Genomic DNA, 24029 nt, shown 5'->3' on the forward strand with positions numbered 1-24029 from the left:
CACAGCTTCGAGTACGGACGGTACGGCAACCCCACCGTGAGCGTCCTTGAAGAGAAGATCAGCGCGCTGGAAAGAGCGGAGGCCACACTGGTCACCTCATCCGGCATGACACTGGTGGAAAAAAGGGCTTTGGTCGCGGTTGGCAACTGCCATTAGTCGCGGTGGCGCAACCGCGACCAAAGCTGCGCGACTAAAGGCCCCCCCCTTTAGTCGCGGTTCCTTACGAACCGCGACTAAAGGCCCGTCCACGTGGGCCGCAGGCGGCGCCGAGGCGGAGGACCTTTAGTCGCGGTTCTTACGGCCAGCCGCGACTAAAGGCCTCCGCAGGTTTAGGGTTTTAGCCCCCCTCCCCCTAAATCTGGTTTCTTTTTAATTTGTATTATTTTATTTCTTTTGGGTTTTAATTCTGAAGGAGTTTCACATATTTAGGCCAACCGCGACTAAAGGCCTCCGCAGGGTTTAGGGTTTTAGCCCCCCTCCCCCTAAATCTGGTTTCTTTTTAATTTGTATTATTTTATTTCTTTTGGGTTTTAATTTTGAAGGAGTTTCACATATTCTACGGTACTGTATACATACATGCATATGAATGTACAATTTCAAACAAATTTGAAATTAGAACCAAAAAGAATTCAAGAGGAATATACAATATATATTCAATATCGGATGACCATATACAATATATATTCAATATCGGATGACCATATACAATTTTGAACAAGTTAGTTACAAATTCTGGTGCATATAAAGTTCTACGTCATCGTAATAGTGTTCTCCTTTAGGATCGATGACTTCCCTCGCCAACCATCCAGCTAGTTCCTCTTGAAGTGGTCGGAAGCGAGCTTCTGGACTAAGCGTCTTCCGGAGGTTATTCCTCAGGATGTTGTTCTCACACGTCTGGTCCCGCTCATTGCAGTATCTCCGGATCCTCTCACAAACATAGTATCCACATAGGTTGGTCCCCGGTGGCTGAGTATCCCCAGTCGTCCGCACTGCCATTTTAAAATGTAGCTCTTTTTTGAATTCACCGACCTTGGTATCTACGAACCGTCTCCAAACCCTACGAGGCAAAGAAAATTAAATAAACAAGAGAGTTATTAATTAGTTACTTGATATTAGGAAATGATGAACGAAATAGGCCGATCGATATAGAGCGCAAATGAATGAAAATAATTACTTTTGCATCATTTTTCTCATGTCGCCCCAAAGCGCCGGATCCATATTCAGAGAGTCGTGGACGAGAACTGAGGAGGTCTGAACTTTAATTACCATAAGAATCCAGTGGAACCTGCGGACACGATACATGCACGATCATGCATAACTCATCGATTAGCCACATACCATGCATGGAGTAAACAAAAGAGAATGTGCTCAAGACAGAAACACTCACCCAAAATGGTAAGGAAATAGAATATCACTTTTCTGTTGCTGTTTTCTAATAAACCGCCACAGGTCATCCTCCACGTCGGCGGGGTGGTGTTCTAACACATGTGAATTAACGATGTGTGGGTCAATGAACCCAACATCATGGATGTTCCTTATTCGCATTTCCCGCTTCTTCATTCTGCATAATAGCGTACACAACAAGATAGTTAGGACGGTGCAGGCAATGAACGAGATGGGGTAGAAATTAATAAATCACTTACGTAACGTAGCAACCGATGATAGATTTGTCGAGGTCGCGCAGATTGAACAGCTGGAACAATTCACTCGGAGGAATTTGTACCCAGTAATGTTTGAAGTGATGCACATCTATAACTTCCGCAGAGATATACTCTTTGGCGTTTTTAAGTTTTATGTAACCCTTGTACCAATTTAGCAGACCTAGCATTTGTCGAGGTAGATCCCCTTCTGCGCAGGCTCGACGAGAGGGCCATTCTTCACATATGTAAATACTACGTCCTTCATTGGCGCCTCATCAAGGCCTAGCGATTGCACGAAGAGTGATACCTAACTCGGCCGCTTGTTCTCTCGGCACTCGTTACGGTCAATCCATGTCTTGCCGCAGCTGCTATGATATCGGGGGCATCCGGATCGGCGGCTTGCACTATGAGCGGGGCGATCGATTGTTTACTTTGTTCCCCGAGCTGGGCAACTTCTTTCCCCCTTTCTAATTTTGACTCGGCCTCGTCCTTCACGGCTTTCTTCTCCGCCAACTCTTTCCTGTTCTTGAACGCGAGTGCTTGCCTACGAAGTTCACGTAAATAGTCGTCGAGCAGATTCTTCGCGGCTTGGGACGGTGTGTTCAAAAATGACTTAGCCCACTGCTTTTCCTTGTCGAATATACCGGCTTGGGCTCGCCCTCTATTTTCCTCTTGACGCCGCCTTCCATTTCTCTAAATCAGCAGCCGCGCCGCCTCGACTTCCTCGGCACTACTTTCCCAAGGCCTCGTGGGGAGAGGCTTCGTGATACCTCCGGTACCTTTGTTTTCTTAGGTACGTAAGGGTCCGGGTTAATAACCCAGGACTGCTTCGCTTCTTCGCCGGAGGTGGATTGGGGGCGGTACCGGTGTCGATCACCCGCCGGACGAGGATCGGGGCGGCGGCGTGGGCTGACGTGAATGAGGTGTATTAGGTGAAGCACCACCGCCACCGTCACCGCCACCGCCACCGTCACCGCCACCGCCACCGCCACCGTCACCGCCACCGCCACCACCACCACCGTACGGGGGTGGACTTGTTGGCGCCTCGCCTGGAAACTTGATAAATTTCTTCTGCCATAGAATGAATCGGCGCTTGACATCTCCAAGTCTTTTCACCCCTTCAGGTGTAGCAATGTCAATGTCCAGGTCCTCAAACCGTTGGACTATCTCCTCCACCGTCACACGAGCATAGCCATCTTGAATGGGGTTGTTGTGGTGGAGTGCTCCAGGTGGTAAAGCACTGCCGATGGCTACCTTCATGGACATGTTCCCGATAGGATAATACAGATGACATGCTTTCATCTCCTTTATATCGTCCACGGGGTAGCGAGGAGGCTCCGGTGCAGTAATTTCGACCACCAGAGGCTCCGGTGCAGTAATTTCTATCGTCGGTGCACCAGCCGGTGAGGCCTCCGTGGAAGCCACGCTGCTTCTTCTGCTGGCTTCCGAGATCCATTGGATGATCTTCAGCATGCTTGCGCCCGAGCTGCATCTCTTTCGGCGACTAGTACACTCACGGTTTTCTTCATCACATCCATTTCAGTTACCAACTTCGCCACAACATCTGCATCCCGATCCATCTTTCTCTTACGGCTTCGTAACCGTACGGGTCATCGTTCCGGGGAACCCTATTTTCCACGGAATGGGCCCCATGCCTCGTATATCGTCCTCCGTGTTCAGGATTCCCGAGGGCTTTTGTCAGGGCGTCGTTCTCTCTGTTGAACCTGATCCTCCCCTCTTGAGCCTCCCTCATTGCCTCAATAAGCTTTTGGGTGGGTGTAATTATTTTGCCCTGATAAACACACTCCCCTGTCTCCGGGTTCAGCGATCCCCCATGCCCGTACCACCAGCTTTTGGCCCTTGGGTCCCATCCCTCCGTACTGGACGGATTCCTCGCGCCCTCAGCTCGTTCTCCATCTTCTCCCACTTAGGCTGCCAAAAGCGATACCCTCCTGGCCCCATTTTATGATTGTACTCCTTCTTGGCCGCATTTTCCTTATTTTTTCTCGATAGTTCAAGGAACTGCTCCGATTTCTTTTGCTTCACAAATTCTGGCCAATCATGTTGCAGTTTCTCATATTGTCCTATGAAATCCGGAGTCTTGCCCTGGTTGACAAAGTCATGGGCTAGATTTTGCTTGTATTTCCGGAATGCGTTGGCCATCCTAGAAAGAGCGAACTGTTTGACTAGCTTGCGCCTCTCCTTGTTTTCCGCAATCTTGTTACCCTCCTCATCGTATTTGCGGTATTCCGGAGGTAGAACGAAATGTTCCATAAGCTTGTTGAAGCAATCTTTTTTTTCTCTCTTATCGACAAAAGTGAAACCAACACGTGCCTTCTTTGGCTCATTCCACTCTGGCGGGTGATCGAGACGTTGTCTCTAACAACGGCTCCGCATTGGCCGACAAACTTGGTGGCGTTCTTGCTGGGCTCCAGCGGCTGCCGGTTGCTTCATCGACAACATCGATGGTGCATGTTTCTCCTGCTTTCATCGTCTTGGTTGCGCCACGCTTTGACGACGTACTCGATTTTTTCGACGATCCGGCCGAGGGCTAAAATAAGAAAGAGAGTCGCGCGCGTTAGTACACACACATTTATTCAAATCAGTTAGTTGTATCACCAGACGCTCAATATGTATATATATATATATACCTCGGCGCCGGAGGTGGTTGCTACTTCCAATTGAAGATCGTCGTTTATCGACGTTTCTTCGGCATCATCTGCTTGCTGACGGCGCCCTTCATCTTCACACTCAAGGTTCAGATAAGAAGAGATATCATCTTCTTCTTCTCCGGTCGGCACATATGGAATATCGCCTTTTATGATGCCGAACATATGGTCTTCAGCGTCCGGATCATAGTTGTCCAGAATCGGGTCAGCTCTATCGTCCGCCATATGTCAGTCCTGAAAACATGTAGTCAAAACAAATTAATTAAGTGAAGAAGGGGTGGTGGCGGTGGCAAAAGGGCGGTGGCAAAAAGGAGGGGGCCGGCGAGCTGGAAGGGGTTGGGAGAGGGTGTCGCGGAAGAGCGCGAGACGGGGCGGTAGACGACGGCGTCACGGAGAGGGAGGCGTATGCGGAGGGGGCGACGAGGGGCTCGCTCCCCCCTCAGTATACGCGCGCGGTGGCGGTGGTGAAAGGGCGGTGGCGAAAGGCGGTGGCGGTCCCGAGGACACATTACGCTCGCTCGGTGGTTATCTAATGTGTCCTCGGCGCCCTAGTGCGTGTGTGTGGCACGCCGTCCTAATGCGTGTGTGTGGCGCGCGCCCCCGGCCGGCCTTCGGGCCTCCGTCTCCCCCCTAGATCTAGTACGTTTTATTAAGTCAAGATTTTAAGTCAAAATTATTAAGTCAAAAAAAGTCAAAATTTTAAGTCTCAAATTACAAGTCTTCTTTTAGTTTTTTAAGTCTCAAAATTTTAACTCTCAATTATTTAGTTAATTTTAAGTCTCAAATTTTAAGTCTAAAATTTTAAGTCTCAAATTTTTAAGTCTCAAATTTTATGTCTTCTTGTAGTTTTTTAAGTCTCAAATTATAAGTCTCAATTTTTAGTTAATTTTAATTTCGAAATTAACAAAAACTAAAACTAAAAAAAAAAGAAAAAAAATTGGCCGGGCCGGCCGGTATGCCCCATTTGAAGTAACAAATTACTTAAAACTATTTTTCATTTAAGTTACAATTTGTAAGTTACAAATTTTGAAGTTTTAATTTTTAAGTACTATTTTTTGTTAAGTATTTTTTTGTTAAGTACTTAGTTATCGACCGGCTAACAAAATTTAAGTTAACAAAATTTTAGGTTAACAAATTGTGAGTTAAGTACTTAGTTATCGACCGGCTAACAAAATTTAAGTTAACAAAATTTAAGTTAACAAAATTTTAGGTTAACAAAATTTTAGGTTAACAAAATTTAGGTTAACAAAGTTTTATTTTGTGTCTAACCAACAAAACAAAACAATTCAGATATGATGATTCAATTTTAGTTTTGTTAAGTCCAATTTTAGTTAATTTTAATTTCGAAATTAACAAGAACTAAAACTAAAAAAAAAGAAAAAAAAATTTGGCCGGGGGTGCGCCGGCCGCGCACGCGGCGCCCCATGTACTGGCCGGCGCGCGCCTCTCTCTCTGGCCGGCGGCGCCGCCCCCTTCCTCTCGTGCGGCGCCTTCCCTTCCTCTCGTGCGGCGCCGCCTTCCCTCTCGCGCGCTGGCGGTTGCGGCGACACGGCGGCGCTGGCACGGCGGCGGCGCGCGCGCGTTTGTTTGGAGGGATCCTTACGGGCCGGGCGTGGCGAGAAGAGAAGATGGAGGGCGGCGATGGCGGCGACGGCGCGAGACGATGACGCCGGCGACGGCGTGGAGACGACGAGAGGACGGCGTGGAGACGACGAGGGCGGCGCGGCGTCTCAGATCGATGCGCAGTTCGGGCGGAGGAAGAAGAATGGCGCGGCGGTTCGCCGTGCGCGAATATATAGGGACCCCCCTTTAGTCGCGGTTGGGGTCGCCAACCGCGACTAAAGGTACCTTTAGTCGCGCCGGGGACCCCAACCGCGACTAAAGGTATTTTCGCCCGGTTTTTATTTTCCCGCGCAAGAAGTGACCTTTAGTCGCGGTTGGCCAGGCCAACCGCGACTAAAGCTCTTTTTTGAAATTTTTTTTCTTTTTTGAAAATCATATAATACATATAATATATCAAAAAAATCAGAAAAATAAAACTAATTCAATTCAAAATTTTAAAAATACAAATAATATATCAAAAAAATCAGAAAAAAAAACTAATGCAATTCAAAATCTTAAAAATACAAATAATATATCAAAAAACTAAGAAAAATAAAACTAATTCAATTCAAAATGTTTAAAATACATATAATATATCAAAAAATTCATAAAAATAAAACTAATTCAATTCAAAATCTTAAAAATACAAATAATATATCAAAAAATTCATAAAAATAAAACTAATTCAATTCAAAATCTTAAAAATACAAATAATATATCAAAAAATTCAGAAAAATAAAACTAATTCAATTCAAAAATTTAAAAATACAAATTATCAAAAATTCATAAAAATAAAACTAATTCAATTCAAAAGTTCGTTGGCCCCCTCTTCCCGCCTCTTTCCGCCGACCCCCTCTTCCCTCCTCGTCTTCCCGCCATTTCTTCCCTGTCTTCCCGCCTCTTTCTTCCCGCCAATTGTTTCCCGCCAATTTCTTCCGCCTCTTTCTTCCCGCCAATTTTTTCCCGCCAATTTCTTCCCGCCAATTTTTTTCCCGCCTCTTTCTTCCCGCCTCTGTCTTCCCGCTCCCATTTTTCCCGCCATTTGTCACTACATATAGGTAGCCCGGCTTGGCCAGCATCACATCTCTACAATCTCTCATCACTCTCTCATGGCTTCCACCGCACCCACTCTAACCTACCAGCAGGTGGAGGAGCTTTGCGCCTCGAACTACCCTTGCCCTCCGGCTACCGCGTCCTGCCGGCTGGAGCCTAAGCGCCGGCGGCGTGCGGTCCCTCCCGTCCCTCGAGTACCGCGCGCCGGGCGGCCATCACGAACCACAACAAGCCCGACCCCACGCCGGAGCAGCGGATGAATCCCGGCTGTCATCCCGATCAGCATCATACTTGGGACGCCTTCTTCATCAATCGGCGTGAGTGGGCGCTCTCCAGTATGAGGAGGACGGTGCCGCCTCCCGGAAACTTCCACGAGGCCGGCCGTCGGCTATGGTGGTACGGCCGGACTCTGCAGAGCGTCATGGACTACATCACGGCCGGCGATATCCCCCGCTGCGCTACCCTCGATTCGAGCCACGAGCGCCGCCCGACGACAGCGACGACAGCAGCGACGACGACGCCGGCAACTTAGAAGGCGACGACTACCGGTACAATGGCGGCGGCTATGAAGACTACGAGTATGCATATTATACGCCTAGGCAGGAGTATGACTAAATCACTCCAAATTTCATGTATGGAGGAGTATGACTTAGTCACTCGAAATGTACTATCTGCTGGAGTATGTCTTAGTCACTCCAAATTTCATGTATGCGGGAGTATGACTTAGTCACTCCAAATTTCATGTATCATCGGTGCTATCTCGAGTCAATTGAATCATTCGAAAATGGACACCAAACACATCACGGGTAATATAATTCACATGATTCATTCAACAAAGTTTGGTACAATAAATTATTACACATCATTTCTTCCCTTGTGTCCCCGCTTGCTTACGATTGTGCCGTATCCATGGAGCATCCTCATCATTTAACTTAATGCTTGGGTCGGTGTTCACTTTGAAGGGCGGAATTTCAGCAAACATATTATAATCTTCGACATGTCTGTCTTGTCCTCCACTCCCACGATGTTTCTTTTCCCTGAAAGAACAATGTGGCGCTTTGGATCATCGAACGATGTACTGATCGTTTTCTTATCTTTCCGTTTCCTCGGTTTGCTACTCATGTCCTTCACATAGAAAACCTGAGCGACATCTTTCGCTAGGACGAATGGTTCGTCAAGATAACCAAGATTGTTGAAATCCACCATTGTCATTCCGTATTGCTGGTCCACCTTTACCCCACCTCCTGTTAGCTTGAACCATTTGCACCGGAACAAAGGGACCCTAAAGGAGGGTCCATAGTCAAGTTCCCATATCTCCTCTATGTAACCATAATATGTGACCTTTTGCCCATTCTCGGTTGCTGCATCAAAGCGGACACCACTGTTTTGGTTGGTGCTCTTTTTATCTTGGGCGATCGTGTAAAATGTATTCCCATTTATCTCGTACCCTTGGAAAGTCGTTATAGTCGAAGATGGTGTCTTGGCCAACATGTATAGCTGATCTACAACCTTATTGTCACTCATTAAATGTTTTCTCAACCAACTGCCGAAAGTCTCCATGTGGGCCTTCCTAATCCAGGATTCAGGCTTCCCAGGGTTGTCCGAGCGTAAAATATTCTTGTGTTTCTCAAAGTACGGAGCCACCAAGCTGGAATTGGTCAGAACTGTGTGGTGTGCTTCAGTCAGAGAATGGCCGTCCATACATATCATTGATTTCCTTCCGATCGTGCCTTTTCCACTTAGTCTCCCCTCGTGCCGCGATTGAGGAAGACCAATCGGCTTAAGGTCAGGAACAAAGTCAACACAAAACTCAATTACCTCCTCATTTCCATAGCCCTTGGCGATATATGCTTCCTTCTGGCCTAGCACGGTTACGAACATATTTCTTTAATACTCCCATGAACCTCTCGAAGGGGAACATATTGTGTAGAAATACAGGACCGAGAATGGAAATCTCATCGACTAGGTGAACCAGGAGGTGCGTCATAATATTGAAGAAGGATGGCGGGAACACCAACTCGAACCAGACCAGACAAAGGATCACATCGTTACGTAACCGTGGTAGAACTTCTGGATTGATTACCTTCTGAGAGATTGCATTGAGGAATGCACATAGCTTCACAATGGCTACTCGAACATTTTCCGGCAGGAGCCCCTCAAAGCAATCGGAAGCAATTGCGTCATAATCACGTGGCAGTCGTGAGACTTCAGGTTTTGGAACTTTTTCTCCGCCATGTTTATTATTCCCTTTATATTGGACGAGAATCCTGACGGGACCTTCATACTGCTCAGGCATTCAAAAAAGATGACCTTCTCTTCTTTGGTCAGAGCGTAGCTGGCACGACCTTGAAACCGTTCCGGATGCTGGTCATCAGGGTCTTTCAAACTTTGCTGGTCCTGCCGTGCTTCCTTTGTATCATTTGACTTCCCATACACGCCCAAGAAGCTTAGGATGTTCACGCAAATATTCTTCGTAACGTGCATCACGTCGATTGCAGAGCGGACTTCTAGGACTTTCCAATATTCTAGCTCCCAGAATATAGATTTCTTCTTCCACATGGCTACGTGCCCGTCAGCTCCCTTCGGAACTGATTGTCCGCCAGGACCCTTTCCAAAGATGACTTTCAAACCCTTGACCATATCAAATACCTCAGCACCAGTGTGTTCCGCAGGCTTCGGCCGGTGATCTGCCTTGCCGTTGTAATGCTTGCCTTTCTTTCTTACTGGATGACCTTTCGGAAGAAATCGACGATGCCCAAGGTACACGTTCTTCTTACAATTTGGCAAATGTACACTTTCAGTCTCATGTAAGCAGTGCGTGCATGCATTGTATCCCTTATTTGACAGTCCCGAAAGGTTACTAAGAGCAGGCCAATCGTTGATGGTTACGAAAAGCAACGCTCGTAGGTCAAATTCCTCTTCTTTGTGCTCATCCCACACACGGACACCAGGTCTGCCCCACAGCTGTAAAAGTTCATCAACTAATGGCCTTAGGTACACATCGATGTCGTTGCCGGGTTGCTTCGGACCTTGGATGAGCACTGCATCATAATGAACTTCCGCTTCATGCACAACCAAGGAGGAAGGTTGTAGATGCATAGAGTCACGGGCCAGGTACTATGGCTGGAGCTCTGCTCGCCAAAAGGATTCATGCCATCCGTACTTAGACCAAATCTTATGTTCCTTGCGTCAGCTGCAAAATCTTTGAACTCTCTGTCGATCTTTCTCCATTGCGTTCCATCTCGCGGGGTGTCTCAACTCCCCGTCCGACTTACGGTCCTCTTTGTGCCATCGCAACAACTTGGCATGCTCTTTGTTCCTGAACAGACGTTTCAACCGTGGTATTATAGGAGCATACCACATCACCTTGGCGGGAACCCTCTTCCTGGGTTTCTGGCCCTCAACATCGTCACCAGGGTCATCGCCTCTGATCTTATAACGCAATGCAAAGCGATTGCATACCGGGGCATTCATTCAAATTCTCGTATTCACCGCGGTAGAGGATGCAATCGTTGATGCATGCATGTATCTTCGTAACCTCTAAACCTAGAGGGCAGACAACCTTCTTTGCTTCGTACGTAGTGGCGGGCAACTCGTTATTCTTTGGAAACATATTCTTCAACATTTTCAGCAAGTTTTCAAATGCCGAGTCAGCTACACCTGCCTGTGCCTTCCATCTCAGCAAATCCAGTGTGCAGCCCAGCTTTTTCAGACCATCATCGCATCCGGGGTACAGCGCCTTCCTGTGATCCTCTAACATGCGATCCAAATTCTCCCTCTCTTTTTCAGTTTCGCAGCGTCTCCGTGCATCAGCAATGGTCCGACCAAGATCATCAACGGGATCATCACGTGCCTCTTCTTCACCTTCCCCTTCACCTTCCCCTTCACCTTCAGCATCCTCCATGAAAGTATCACCGAAATGAGCAAGATAGCTTTCATCGATGAAATCATCCCCTTCTTCATCTTCTTCCATTATAACCCCTCTTTCTCCATGCTTGGTCCAACAATTATAGCTTGGCATGAAACCGTGCCGAAGCAGGTGCATGTGAACATCTCTTGAGGAAGAGTAACCCTTCTGATTCTTACATTTAACACATGGACAGATAACAAAACCCTCCTGCTTGTTCGCATTAGCCACTACGAGGAAATCTTTCAAACCCGCACTGAACTCGCCGGAGAGTCGGTTACCGTACATCCATTGTCGATTCATCTGCATTATTATAATATAAAATATATAATTAACCATCATGCATTTGTTAAACTAACTAGCTACAAACAATATAAATTAAACAATGAACTACACACACATGCACATTTTATCAACGACACATCAAAGGTTCAAGTTGCTAACCGCGATCGAGGAGGAAAAAATAAATGAGAAAGCTCAAGTGTGGCTCCAACACTTCATATCATGTTTGTTTCATGCTCTTGGGGCATTTCATCAAACACCTTATGTGCATAAGAGGAACCAAAAGCAAACCTAACACCCACTTGTGAGCTTGTGAAGAGAATGGCACCAAATGGCTAAGTGTTGGCTGCTGGATGGGTATATATAGGGGAGGGGCTTTAGTCCCGGTTGGCCTGGCCAACCGCGACTAAAGGCCTTCGGGCACCTTTAGTCGCGGTTGGCCCGCGACTAAAGACCCCCCACGTGCACCGGCTGGCCACCGAGCGCCCTGGGCCCAGGCCTTTGGTCGCGGTTCTCCTCCCGAACCGCGACTAAAGGTACCATTTGTCGCGGATCCTGCAGCATCGCGACTTATGGGGCTCACCCGAAGCCTGTTTTTCCACCAGTGTGAACGCCATCGTCGCCACGCTGCTCGCCCTCGTGCCGCCAGGCGGCCACGTCGTGACCACGACCGAATGCTACAGCGAGGCGCGCATCTTCATCCGCGAAAGGCTCTCCAAAATGGGAATCAGGGTAAGGACACAATTCAGGGCAACAAGAGCATGCATGCATGCATGCATGTCTGATCAGTTCTAAACTTCTAATACTCTTCCTTTCTTGCTTTGTGCAGTCCACCTTCGTTGATCTGAACGACATCGAGACGCTGAAAGCCGTTCTTGACCAGGGTGATGTACGTTTCCTAACTTAAAACATGACGATGATGTACAATTGATACCATTGATGCATGGTTTCTGACATGCGTAGCTACATATGCAGGTGACACTCTTCTATACCGACTCTCCCACGAACCCCCACCTCAAGTGCATAGACATTAAACTCGTCGCCGAGCTGTGCCACCTGAAGGGTACCCTCGTGTGCATCGACAGCACGCTTGCCTCGCCGATCAACCAGAAGCCGCTCACCCTCGGCGCCGACATTGTCGTGCACTCCGCCACAAAGTACATCGCCGGCCATCACGACGTGAGTAGCTGCCTAGATCACATTTTTTCACGTAGACAGCTTGTTTTCTTACAGCTTCCTTTAGACAGTTTGTACTACCATTAATTTGTCTTCATATTAATTAAAGTATCTGCTCTTGCTTTTCAATTTCAGGTTATCGCAGGATGCATCAGTGGCTCCCAGGAGCTCATCAAGACAATACGCGCATGGCACCAAGACCTCGGCGGCGCCATCAGTCCGGTATGTACCACAAAATATTGATGTGGTACATCAAATAGACGTTCTAATTCGTTCACGCTTGAAGAGTTGGACTTTATCCTTCAAAGCTAACAGCTTTTACCACAACTTACTGCAGGATGCGGCCTACATGATCATACGTGGGCTCAAGACAATGGCGCTGCGCGTGGAGACCCAAAACCGGACGTCTTTGCGCATGGCGCGCCTGCTCGAGAACCATCCGAAGATCGAACATGTGTACTACCCTGGGCTCAAGAGCAGCCCGTGGCACCACATCGCCGAGAGCCAGATGACTGGTTTTGGCGGCGTCGTCAGCTTTGAAGTGGCGTCGGACCTGCACGGCGTCATGAGGTTCATAGACGCGCTCGAGATACCCTTCATCGCAACATCGCTCGGCGGGTGCGAGAGCCTCGTGCAGCAGCCGGCGGTCATGTCCTTCTGGTACGTCACGTTATTATAGGATTATTTATGTTTGCAATTCACAGATGCACCGTGCATGATAGAATTTTTTGACTTACATACATGGATTTATGTTTTCATCAGGGGTCAGAGTGACGAGGAGAAGGCCAAGAATGGGATCACGGATAACTTGGTGAGGTTCAGTTTCGGGATTGAGAAGTTTGAGGATCTCAGGGATGACATTCTCCAAGCCCTGGAGAAGATGTAGGACTATTTTTTGATGAACAACCAATTGTGTAGCGATTTTGATAAAACTAGCTAGGTAGAAGCCTTTCTGTAGATAAAATAGCCTAATAGGTAGTTGACTTGCGCTAAAGTTTAAACAAGGGTTCTTTTATTTGATGAAGGCAAACTCAAGTTTGCTGATAACATAAATATATGCTTCGGGCCATATTTAATTGATTTGTGATAAACTTTCAAGGAGGACTATTAATTTGGGCATTTCTCGGATGTGTCCCGAACTTTTTTTAGGACACTTCTTGGATGTGATCCGAAAACGTTTAAGACACTTCTCGGATGTGCCCTGAAAACTTAGTAGGCATCATATATTCAAAATTAATCATTCAAAACTGAAGCAAATCATAATTAATAATTGATTAGCGTCGTCCACCTTTCGTCGGTCTTTTTCTCGCGGGACAGCAAGATCGAGGAGACCTCGGCGAGGCACTGTGTGATCGTCTTCTTAGTCGCCGCTGTGTTGGCCAAGGCGGCCTTGGCAGCCTTGTTGCCATAGGGCACCCTGCCGATGTAAAGAGCGGCGCATCGAGATCAATGGCATGTTTTCCCTTCGACAACGAAATACACGTCAGCTGCCATTTCTCGTTCATTTTAAGATTGCTATAGCAATGCAGCACCACGAAAGGCCTAAACCCTTCCGAGTTCTTCCGGGACATCCCCATGGCGCGGTCGAACTAATCAAAGGAAGCGCAATCAGAACGTGATTAAACTAGGCGCTAAAAAATTTCGTAGAAAGAGGCGTACCGTATCGCCGGCGTTCGCGCCGCTGTCACCTCTGGTCTCGATCGAGCTCGTTATGGAACTCATGGAACATGTTCACCGACGCCTGGCTGATGCCCCAGCGCGTCGACATTGCCTTTTGGCTCCTCTTCATTGTCATCGTGCGGTAATCCTTGTTGACTAGCTTGCGCTCATCGAACTCCGTCTTGATCCTCGCCCAATACTTCCTATAATTTTGGTTGCCGCCGATGACCGAGTCATGACTCACCATCGACCACGACTCGCAGGGACATTCATCCTCTAGAACCCTCCACTTGGGGCCTCGTGTGCCCGAGGCCGCCTTCTTCTTCCTCTTCTTCCTCACGCCGGCCGCATCAACCTCCAGGAGATCCTCTGCATCCTCCGCGGCATCCTCGTCCTCGTCGTCCTCTTCGTCGCCGCCCTCTTCATCATCATCGTCATCGTCCTCCACCCCCTCGTCCTCCCTCTCCTCCTCGTCCTCCCCAAACGAACCACCGACGCCCTCGAATTCGAGCGGACCCCTACGGCCAGTGAATGGGGCGCCGTCCCCACAGGGGCCTAGCTGGTGGTGGGGCGCTGGGTCATACGCCAGAGAGTAGAACAAGGCGTTGGGGTCGAAGCCGCCATGCGGCAATGCATCCTCGTACCACGACGACAAGTTCGGTGTCACGCACCCGTGAGTGGCAGAAGGGCCCTTGTTGAAGAAACCGGGTGTCTACGGGGACACCACTCCCGGAATGTACGTGACGGCCGACGTACTACATGGGCTCGCGTTGGTAGCACCGACGTACTACGCGGACTTCTGGTGCACATGCGCCGCCACCGACTTCTTCTCCTGCTCCACCACCCGTCACCCCTCCGCTCCGCCGTCGATAGCTTGCGCCGCAGGCAGTCTTGCTCCCACTTTTCTTCTTCTTCTTCTTCTTCTTCTTCTTCTTCCTTCACCTTGAACCTGTTCTGGGACCAGCTTTACTTGAGTGTCAAAAGTGTGGAACGGTTTCTGGTCAAGGACCTTGAACCTGTTCTTCAATGCAGCAAAGGCCCTCTCAATGGTGACTCTAAGGCTTGAGTCTCTCAGATTGAACAACTCTTTCGCATTCTGAGTTCGGTGCTTCATAGAGAACTCGTTGAGGTGGTACCTTGTTTCCTGAAGGGAGGTAGAATACCAGGTCGGCATGCATATCCAGGATCTCCAAGGTAGAACTTACCCTCAGGGATTTGCAACCCATCAGGCCTTGACAAGCTGTCTGTCAACACCCGGATTTTTAAGTCCAGATGCCTATTATGCCATTCATCGCAATCCTAAGAATAGTGTTTTTGCAAGACATAATAGATTGATATCACAACACATCATTCATTACAAGACATAATCGTCTTACAACAAAGGATCACATGATCCAGTCTTAATACATCATAGTGGATCTAGAGATCCTATTACAAAACACATAGCGGAAGCGAAGTAGCGGTCTTGGTTCATCTGTTCCACAGGCAACTGTTGACGTCAGGAGTGATCCTAGTCGTCGTAGACGGCCTGCTGTCCATCTTCAGGGTTCTGATACTCCTCTTCATAGTCTGGCCATTTGAATAGCCAGGGACAAAGCCATGAGTACTTTAAAGTACTCGCAAACTAATACTAATGTAAGCACTATCAACTATTGTAAGGGGGTGCTAAGCTCTAAGTTTATTTGCATAAAGCCAATTTTAGTTCACAAACATTTAGTAAAAGCCTCTTCATTTTCTAACTAACTCAAGTGGGAACATTAGTGTCATTCCCACAACTTTGTTGTAATTCAAGTCAAATTCACCATTCACTTTTCAAGTTCTAGTCATAAGTCACCCTTCACCTGTCACATTTTTGAAAAGTTCTGATGATGGAACAGTATGGCCTTTCCAACCGTCCTTAACCGTGGACGCGGCTATTCGAATAGGTTTACACTCTGCAGAGGTTGCACACTTGTGCCACAACATTTGATTACATCCGTCAGGGATAACCCCGAATCATCGTAACTCAGTACGCGGATCATCAACCATAACCTTTCACTTACATATCCTAGTATAGGCACCTCTCCCCATGAGCTTGGCCTCCCAGTGAAGACACACAGTCAGCCTGGGAACTGCACAGGGCTTGGGCCGTACATTCACCTCATTTCACGTCATTTCACATTATTTCACTTGCAACGGAGGCAGCCTCAGCATAACCCATATGACGCTTGTTTAGAGGGAACCCATACTAAGACACATAAACTTCCAGTTAAGCCCTACCCATATCAGGTATTGTGGGGGTACTTGCAAACTTGGAATGGTATCGCATCCGAACCCAACCATCAGTTTTTGTAAAGTTCACCATGTCATTCACAAGTCATATTCACCTTCAAAAATCTTTCAATAGAATGACTCATCATTCCAAGGTTTTCAAAGTTATTTTATTTCACCGGTTCCCATCTAGAGTGGTCAATTTTATTTGTTAGCACTAGCAACTAGTCATGAGGGGTGATGCGTGCAAGACACACGTCCGTTGGGAACCCCAAGAGGAAGGTGTGATGCGTACAGTAGCAAGTTTTCCCTCAGTAAGAAACCAAGGTTATCAAACCAGTAGAAGTCAAGGAACACGTGAAGGTTGTTGGTGACGGAGTGTAGTGCGGCGCAACACCAGGGATTCCGGCGCCAACGTGGAACCTGCACAACACAATCAAAGTACTTTGCCCCAACGTAACAGTGAGGTTGTCAATCTCACCGGCTTGCTGTAAACAAAGGATTAATTGTATAGTGTGGAAGATGATGTTTGTTTGCGAAGAACAGTAAAGAACAATTGCAGTAGATTGTATTTCAGATGTAAAGAATGGACCAGGGTCCACAGTTCACTAGTGGTGTCTCTCCCATAAGATAAATAACATGTTGGGTGAAAGAATTACAGTTGGGCAATTGACAAATAAAGAAGGCATAACAATGCACATACATATATCATGATGAGTACTATGAGATTTAATCAGGGCATTACGACAAAGTACATAGACCGCTATCCAGCATGCATCTATGCCTAAAAAGTCCACTTTCAGGTTATCATCCGAACCCCTTCCAGTATTAAGTTGCAAACAACAGACAATTGCATTAAGTATGGTGCGTAATGTAATCAACACAAATATCCTTAGACAAAGCATCGATGTTTTATCCCTAGTGGCAACATCACATCCACAACCTTAGAACTTTCTGTCACTGTCCCAGATTCAATGGAGGCATGAACCCACTATCGAGCATAAGTACTCCCTCTTGGAGTTACAAGTATCAACTTGGCCAGAGCCTCTACTAGCAACGGAGAGCATGCAAGAACATAAACAACATATATGATAGATTGATAATCAACTTGACATAGTATTCAATATTCATCGGATCCCAACAAACACAACATGTAGCATTACAAATAGATGATCTTGATCATGATAGGCAGCTCACAAGATCTAACATGATAGCACAATGAGGAGAAGACAACCATCTAGCTACTGCTATGGACCCATAGTCCAGGGGTGAACTACTCACACATCGATCCGGAGGCGATCATGGCGATGAAGAGCCCTCCGGGAGATGATTCCCCTCTCCGGCAGGGTGCCGGAGGCGATCTCCTGAATCCCCCGAGATGGGATTGGCGGCGGCGGCGTCTCTGGAAGGTTTTCCGTATCGTGGCTCTCGGTACTGGGGGTTTCGCGACGAAGGCTTTAAGTAGGCGGAAGGGTAGGTTTAGGGGCGACACGAGGGCCCCACACAACAGGGCGGCACGGGCCCAGCCCTGGCCGCGTGGCCCTGGCGTGGCGGCGCCTCGTCGCTCCACTTCGTAATCCTTTCGGTCTTCTGGAAGCTTCGTGGAAAAACAAGACCCTGGGCGTTGATTTCGTCCAATTCCGAGAATATTTCCTTTGTAGGATTTCTGAAACCAAAAACAGCAGAAAACAGTAACTGGCTCTTCGGCATCTCGTCAATAGGTTAGTGCCGGTGACGAGGCGGTTCCTCGGCAATGCCCACCATGAGGGGCTTGGGTTTCAGAGAAAGGCGACGACAGAAGTTCCGGGAGCGAGGCGGTACACGACGTACCCAGGTTCACGTCCCCACGGTGGAGGATCGCTACGTCCTGCTAGCAATCCACTATATGAATATATGTATACAGGGGGCCGCCATAGGCGGAGTTGTTGGATCTAGTCTGGTTCTAATCCGCGGGTTGCGGTGTCTAGGCGTGTCATCTCTATGATTATGCTTCTGATTGTGCCTGCCCTAAGGGGTGCCCCTGCCTGGCTTTATATATCAGCCAAGCTAGGGTTTACAAGAGTCCTAGTAGGATTCATATTGGAGTCTTCTTTCCTTGTAGTCCAAGTTGAGGCCGTGCAGGTCCAGCTTGTTGAGTCCTTGTGCTGGTTCAGCTTCATAGTTTGCACCGGTTATGGCAATGTCGAGTACCCGAAGGGTTATGCCCACGTCAGTAGCCCCCGAGTGTCTGGCCGAAGTGAAGCTTCGGGCAGAGACTAAAGTTGTCTTTGCTGAATGTCTTGATCATCTGTTGAATCTTGTGCTTGATGTAGAGTCGAAGTTGCTTTCTGTCGGGTGCGCGAAGCGCTCCCGATGGGAGTAGCCCCCGAGTCTATGGGCGGGTGCTTGCAGCCTCGCATAGACTCAAGTTGTACTACTCGAAGATCTTGATTGTTGATGCCGATGTCTTCAACTTTATTCTTCTTTGTTGACGAGGTTGCCATATTTTTTATCGGGTGCGCGGCAAGCGCTCCCGATGGGAGTAGCCCCCGAGCCTGTAGATAAATATGAAATAGTTATGTACAGGGTGTAAAAAATGCTAAGTCAAACACCGTAAACTTTTTCAAGTTCTGAGAACTTGATGCCGATGACTCTGATGATGCCATAGATAGAGGAGTTGATGATTCAGATGATATCCCAGAGGAGCCGATGATTGAGATGATGGCCCTGAAGAGACGATGATTGAGATGGCCTTGAGGAGCTGATGATTTGGATGATGGCCCAGAGGAGCCGATGATTTGGATGATACCCAGGAGGAGCCGATGATTCGGATGATGGCCCAGAGGAGCCGATGATTTTATCGGGTGCGTGTCCAGCGCTCCCGATGGAAGTAGCCCCCCGAGTCTGGGCACTGATGCTTGCAACCGTGAGTAGACTCAAGTCGAGCAACCCGACATTTACAGTTTCCTTCAGGTGCCGTTGACACATTGTTGTTTATTTCAAGGGGCAATCCTCAATGCACCTTTGAGCATCGTTGATGCCATTGTTTGTAAGTTTTTCGGTAGGTACATATATATGCACTTTTACCGTGTTAATGCCGTTGGCAAATTTTGAAGGAGCAAATCTTAATTGCCCGTTTAAGCGTATATGTATTCGTTGGTCAGCAAATTGTTTGAGTGATCAGCTCGTGTTGCAGGTCTTGCTAAACCCGTTGTATGCGCAACTTTGCTTTCAACCGATGTATGTTCTGACAGTAGCTCCCGAATGTATCGGAAGCACTAACTCTGCCGATGACTCCGTTGCTCTTTGATACTTCCATAAGTAAAGTACCGAACGTGGGTCGTTTTTGTACGTGTTTCATGATCCTTGCTATCTGCGGCACTCTTTGAGGCATCTATAGCAAAGAAAAAGAGCAAGGTCCCCGTTGCTTCATGATCCTTGCTATTTGTGGCACTCTTGGAGGCATCTATAGCAAAGAAAAAGAGCAAGGTCCTCGTTGCTTCATGATCCTTGCTATTTGCGGCACTCTTTGAGGCATCTATAGCAAAGGAAAAGAGCAAGGTCCCCGTTGCTTCATGATCCTTGCTATTTGCGGCACTCTTTGAGGCATCTATAGCAAAGGAAAAGAGCAAGGTCCCCGTTGCTTCATGATCCTTGCTATTTGTGACACTCTTTGAGGCATCTATAGCAAAGAAAAAGAGCAAGGTCCCGATTGATTTTGCATCATAGCACTCGTAGTTTCAGAGGCTTTTTTAGAGTGCGATCTCTGGGCGTATTTTCCATCGAACCGATGTCGTTGTAATATACGAACAAAGTTCCTGACGATGCAGTTTGGGTGTCCCAAATTACTACAATTCTTCAAAGCTTGAGTCTTCATATCTTCTTGGGTTCCAGCGAACCGGCGCTCCCGATGGGAGTAATAGTCTTCAAATCTTCTTGTATTCCGGCGTGGATTCCAGCAAACCAGCGCCCAGCGAACCGGCGCTCCCGATGGGAGTAATAGTCTTCATATCTTCTTGAATTCTAACGAACCAGCGCTCCCGATGAGAGTAACCGCAATAGTTCGAAGATACTCCAAGAGCCCCCGAGTAATTGCAGTGCTCCCGACAGGAGCACATCGGGTCAATATTATATAATATGATATCCATTGAATATTTCAGATGATGAATCCACCAACCCGAGAGTGCATCAGGAGAAGATCTATCCAGAGCCGAAGAGGATAAGTCCATCGGGTAATCATAAATGATGAAGCCATTGACCCGAGATAGTCCATGCGGCGGGCGCATTCGAAATAATTCCGCGGCCAGAGATAGTCCATGCGGTAGGCGCAGCCGAAATAATTCCGCGGCCAGAGATAGTCCACGCGGCAGGCGCATCCGAAATAATTCCGCGGCCAGAGATAGTCCACGCGGCAGGCGCATCCGAAATAATTCCGCGGCCAAAGATATTCCATGCGGCAGTCGCAGCCGAAATAAATCCGCGGGCAGAGATGGTCCACGCGGCGCCTAGCTGACGTGGCCGATGAAGAGGACGCGGTTGACATAGCCGATCCGCTGCGGGTAAGCATCCGAATATATCGGGTCCGTAATGTCGGGTCCGCGGCAGGCGAGCCCCCGAGTAAGAAGAGTGCGCGATGGCGGGCGCGGTCAGCCGAGCAGGGCAGTCGACGGGCGAGCTCCCGAATATATCAAGTCCGTGATGCAACGAGCGAGCCCCGAGCGTGGCGACTATGCACGGTGAAGCAGTCGAAGCTTGTTCCGATCTGCAGTCATATTACTGCGCAAAAAACTGTGCACAAATAATAGTACGAGCCAAAAAATACTTGGCGAAATAAATTTTGTAAGTAGAGATTAATCAGAAGTGTAGCACCTGATGATTATTTCTATCGGATGACGGTTTCGCGACGCCAGGCCCGCATTGGCAGGTGTATGCTGGCAGGTGCGTGACGCCAAGTGCGCGGCATGCACATCATAGGACGCCAAACCGTCCGAGGTCGATCGCATGCGTTCTCCTTTGTATGCAACAGCTTGACCTGTGTGTTGGCGGTTGAAAGACGGTCCGACGTTCCCAATCTGCTTCCGTCGTGAGGAAGATCGGCTGTGATGAAATAGATGGATCCAATCAAAAGTGTGACGATTCTCATAGGAAACGTTCAAGAAATAATTAATCTCTGCCATGGTTAACTGAGCAGTACTAAAAACGGATCAGAGATCCAATAAATACTAACGTAGACGTGAGAATAGTTAAGTAGCACTTAGCTTTGTTTATTCTTTGGAAGAAGGCAAAGGATCGGATACTGGAACTCGCGAGTGCGTGGCTTCAAAACTAGAAAGTGATGGATTCTAACGCGCACAATGGATCGCTCCGTCGGTTGCTTGCTGTGTGCGGAAAGAAAATCTGGTCGGCCGCTAGATCAAGTGGTTGATGATGAATTTGATGTAGATGGATCCAGCCCGGATGACAAAATCCAGCGCCGCGATTCCCATAGACGGCGCCAATTGACGAGGCGGTTCCTCGGCAATGCCCACCATGAGGGGCTTGGGTTTCAGAGAAAGACGACGACGGAAGTTCCGGGAGCGAGGCGGTACACGGCGTACCCAGGTTCACGTCCCCACGGTGGAGGATCGCTACGTCCTGCTAGCAATCCACTATATGAATATATGTATACAGGGGGCCGCCATAGGCGGAGTTGTTGGATCTAGTCTAGTTCTAATCCGCGGGTTGCGGTGTCTAGGCGTGTCATCTCTATGATTATGCTTCTGATTGTGCCTGCCCTAAGGGGTGCCCTGCCTGGCTTTATATATCAGCCAAGCTAGGGTTTACAAGAGTCCTAGTAGGATTCGTATTGGAGTCTTCTTTCCTTGTAGTCCAAGTTGAGGCGCGTGCAGGTCCAGCTTGTTGAGTCCTTGTGCTGGTCCAGCTTCATAGTTTGCATCGGGTATGGCAATGTCGAGTACCCGAAGGGTTATGCCCACGTCAGCCGGAAAATGCATAATAATGACATATAATGTGTATAAAACATGTGAGTATCATCATAAAAGTAGCATGGAACATAAGAAATTGTAGATACGTTTTAGACGTATCAAGCATCCCCAAGCTTACTTCCTACTCGCCCTCGAGTAGGTAAACGATAACAAAGATAATTTCTGAAGTGACATGCTATCATATTCTTGATCAATACTATTGTAAAGCACATGAGATGAATGCAGCGATTCGAAGCAATGATGAAGACAATGAGTGAACAAATGAATCATATAGCAAAGACTTTTCATGAATACTACTTTCAAGACAAGCATCAATAAGACTTGCATAACAGTTAACTCATAACCAATAAATTCTTAGTAGAAAGCTTTGAAGCAACACAAAGGAAGATATAAGTTTCAGCGATTGCTTTCAACTTCAACATATATATCTCATGGATAATTGCCAACACAAAGTAATATAACAAGTGCAATAGGTAAAATGTAAGAATCAATGCACACAGTTTACACAAGTGTTTGCTTCTAAGATAGAAAGAAGTAGGTAAACTGACTCAACAATAAAGTAAAAGAATGGCCCTTCGCAGAGGGAAGCATGGATTACTATTTTTGTGCTAGAGCTTTTTATTTTGAAAACATAGAAATAATTTTGTCAACGGTAGTAATAAATCATATGTGTTATGTATAAGACATCTTATAAGTTGCAAGCCTCATGCATAGTATACTAATAGTGCTCGCACCTTGTCCTAATTAGCCTGGATTAACACGGATTATCATTGCATAACATATGTTTCAACCAAGTGTCACAAAGGGGTACCTCTATGCCGCCTGTACAGAGGTCTAAGGAGAAAGTTCGCATTGGATTTCTCGCTTTTGATTATTCTCAACTTAGACATCCATACCGGGATAACATAGACAACAGATAATGGACTCCTCTTTAATGCATAAGCATTTAGCAACAAATAATATTCTCATAAGAGATTGAGGATTGATTGTCCAAACTGAAACTTTCACCATGGATCATGGCTTTAGTTAGCGGCCCAATGTTCTTCTCTAACAATATGCATACTCAAACCATTTGATCATGAAAATCACCCTTACTTCAGACAAGACGAACATGCATAGCAACTCACATGATATTCAACACAGGTAAAAGTTGATGGCGTCCCCAGAAACATGGTTACCGCTCAACAAGCAACTTATTAAGAAATAAGATACATAAGTACATATTCAATACCACAATAGTTTTTAAGGCTATTTTCCCATGAGCTATATATTGCAAAGACAAAGGATAGAATTTTAAAGGTAGCACTCAAGTAATTTACTTTGGAATGGCAGAGAAATACCATGTAGTAGGTAGGTATGGTGGACACAAATGGCATAGTTTTTAACTCAAGGATTTGGATGCACGAGAAGTAATCCCTCTCAATACAAGGCTTAGGCTAGCAAGGTTGTTTGAAGCAAACTCAAGTATAAAACGGTGCAGCAAAACTCACATATGAACATACTGTAAGCATTATAAGACTTTACATCGTCTCCTTGTTGTTCAAACACCTTAACCAGAAAATATCTAGACTCTAGAGAAACTAATCATGCAAACCAAATTTTAACAAGCTCTATGTAGTTCTTCATTAATAGGTGCAAAGTACATGATGCAAGAGCTTAAACATGATCTATATGAGCACAACAATTGCCAAGTATCAAATTATTCAAGATATTATACCAATTACCACATGAAGCATTTTCCGTTTCCAACCATATATCAATGAACGAAGTAGTTCAACCTTCGCAATGAACATTAAAAATAAAGCTAAGAACATATGTGTTCATACGA

At 47.0% G+C, this 24029-nt stretch overlaps 1 protein-coding gene across 1 annotated transcript; it reads left to right on the plus strand.

Moving 5' to 3' along the window:
• Nucleotides 1-7626: 7626 nt before the first annotated feature.
• Nucleotides 7627-13427, plus strand: LOC127329376 (cystathionine gamma-synthase 1, chloroplastic-like). The gene is made up of 7 exons (XM_051355903.2): nucleotides 7627-7670; nucleotides 11759-11885; nucleotides 11983-12042; nucleotides 12129-12332; nucleotides 12465-12551; nucleotides 12667-12989; nucleotides 13092-13427. Exons 1-7 carry the CDS (start codon nucleotides 7627-7629, stop codon nucleotides 13213-13215), a joined length of 969 nt encoding a protein of 322 aa, XP_051211863.2. The 3' UTR covers nucleotides 13216-13427.
• The last annotated feature ends 10602 nt before the right edge of the window (nucleotides 13428-24029 follow it).

Source organism: Lolium perenne, chromosome 2 (assembly GCF_019359855.2).
Source record: "Lolium perenne isolate Kyuss_39 chromosome 2, Kyuss_2.0, whole genome shotgun sequence".
NCBI classification, from domain to species: Eukaryota; Viridiplantae; Streptophyta; class Magnoliopsida; order Poales; family Poaceae; genus Lolium; species Lolium perenne.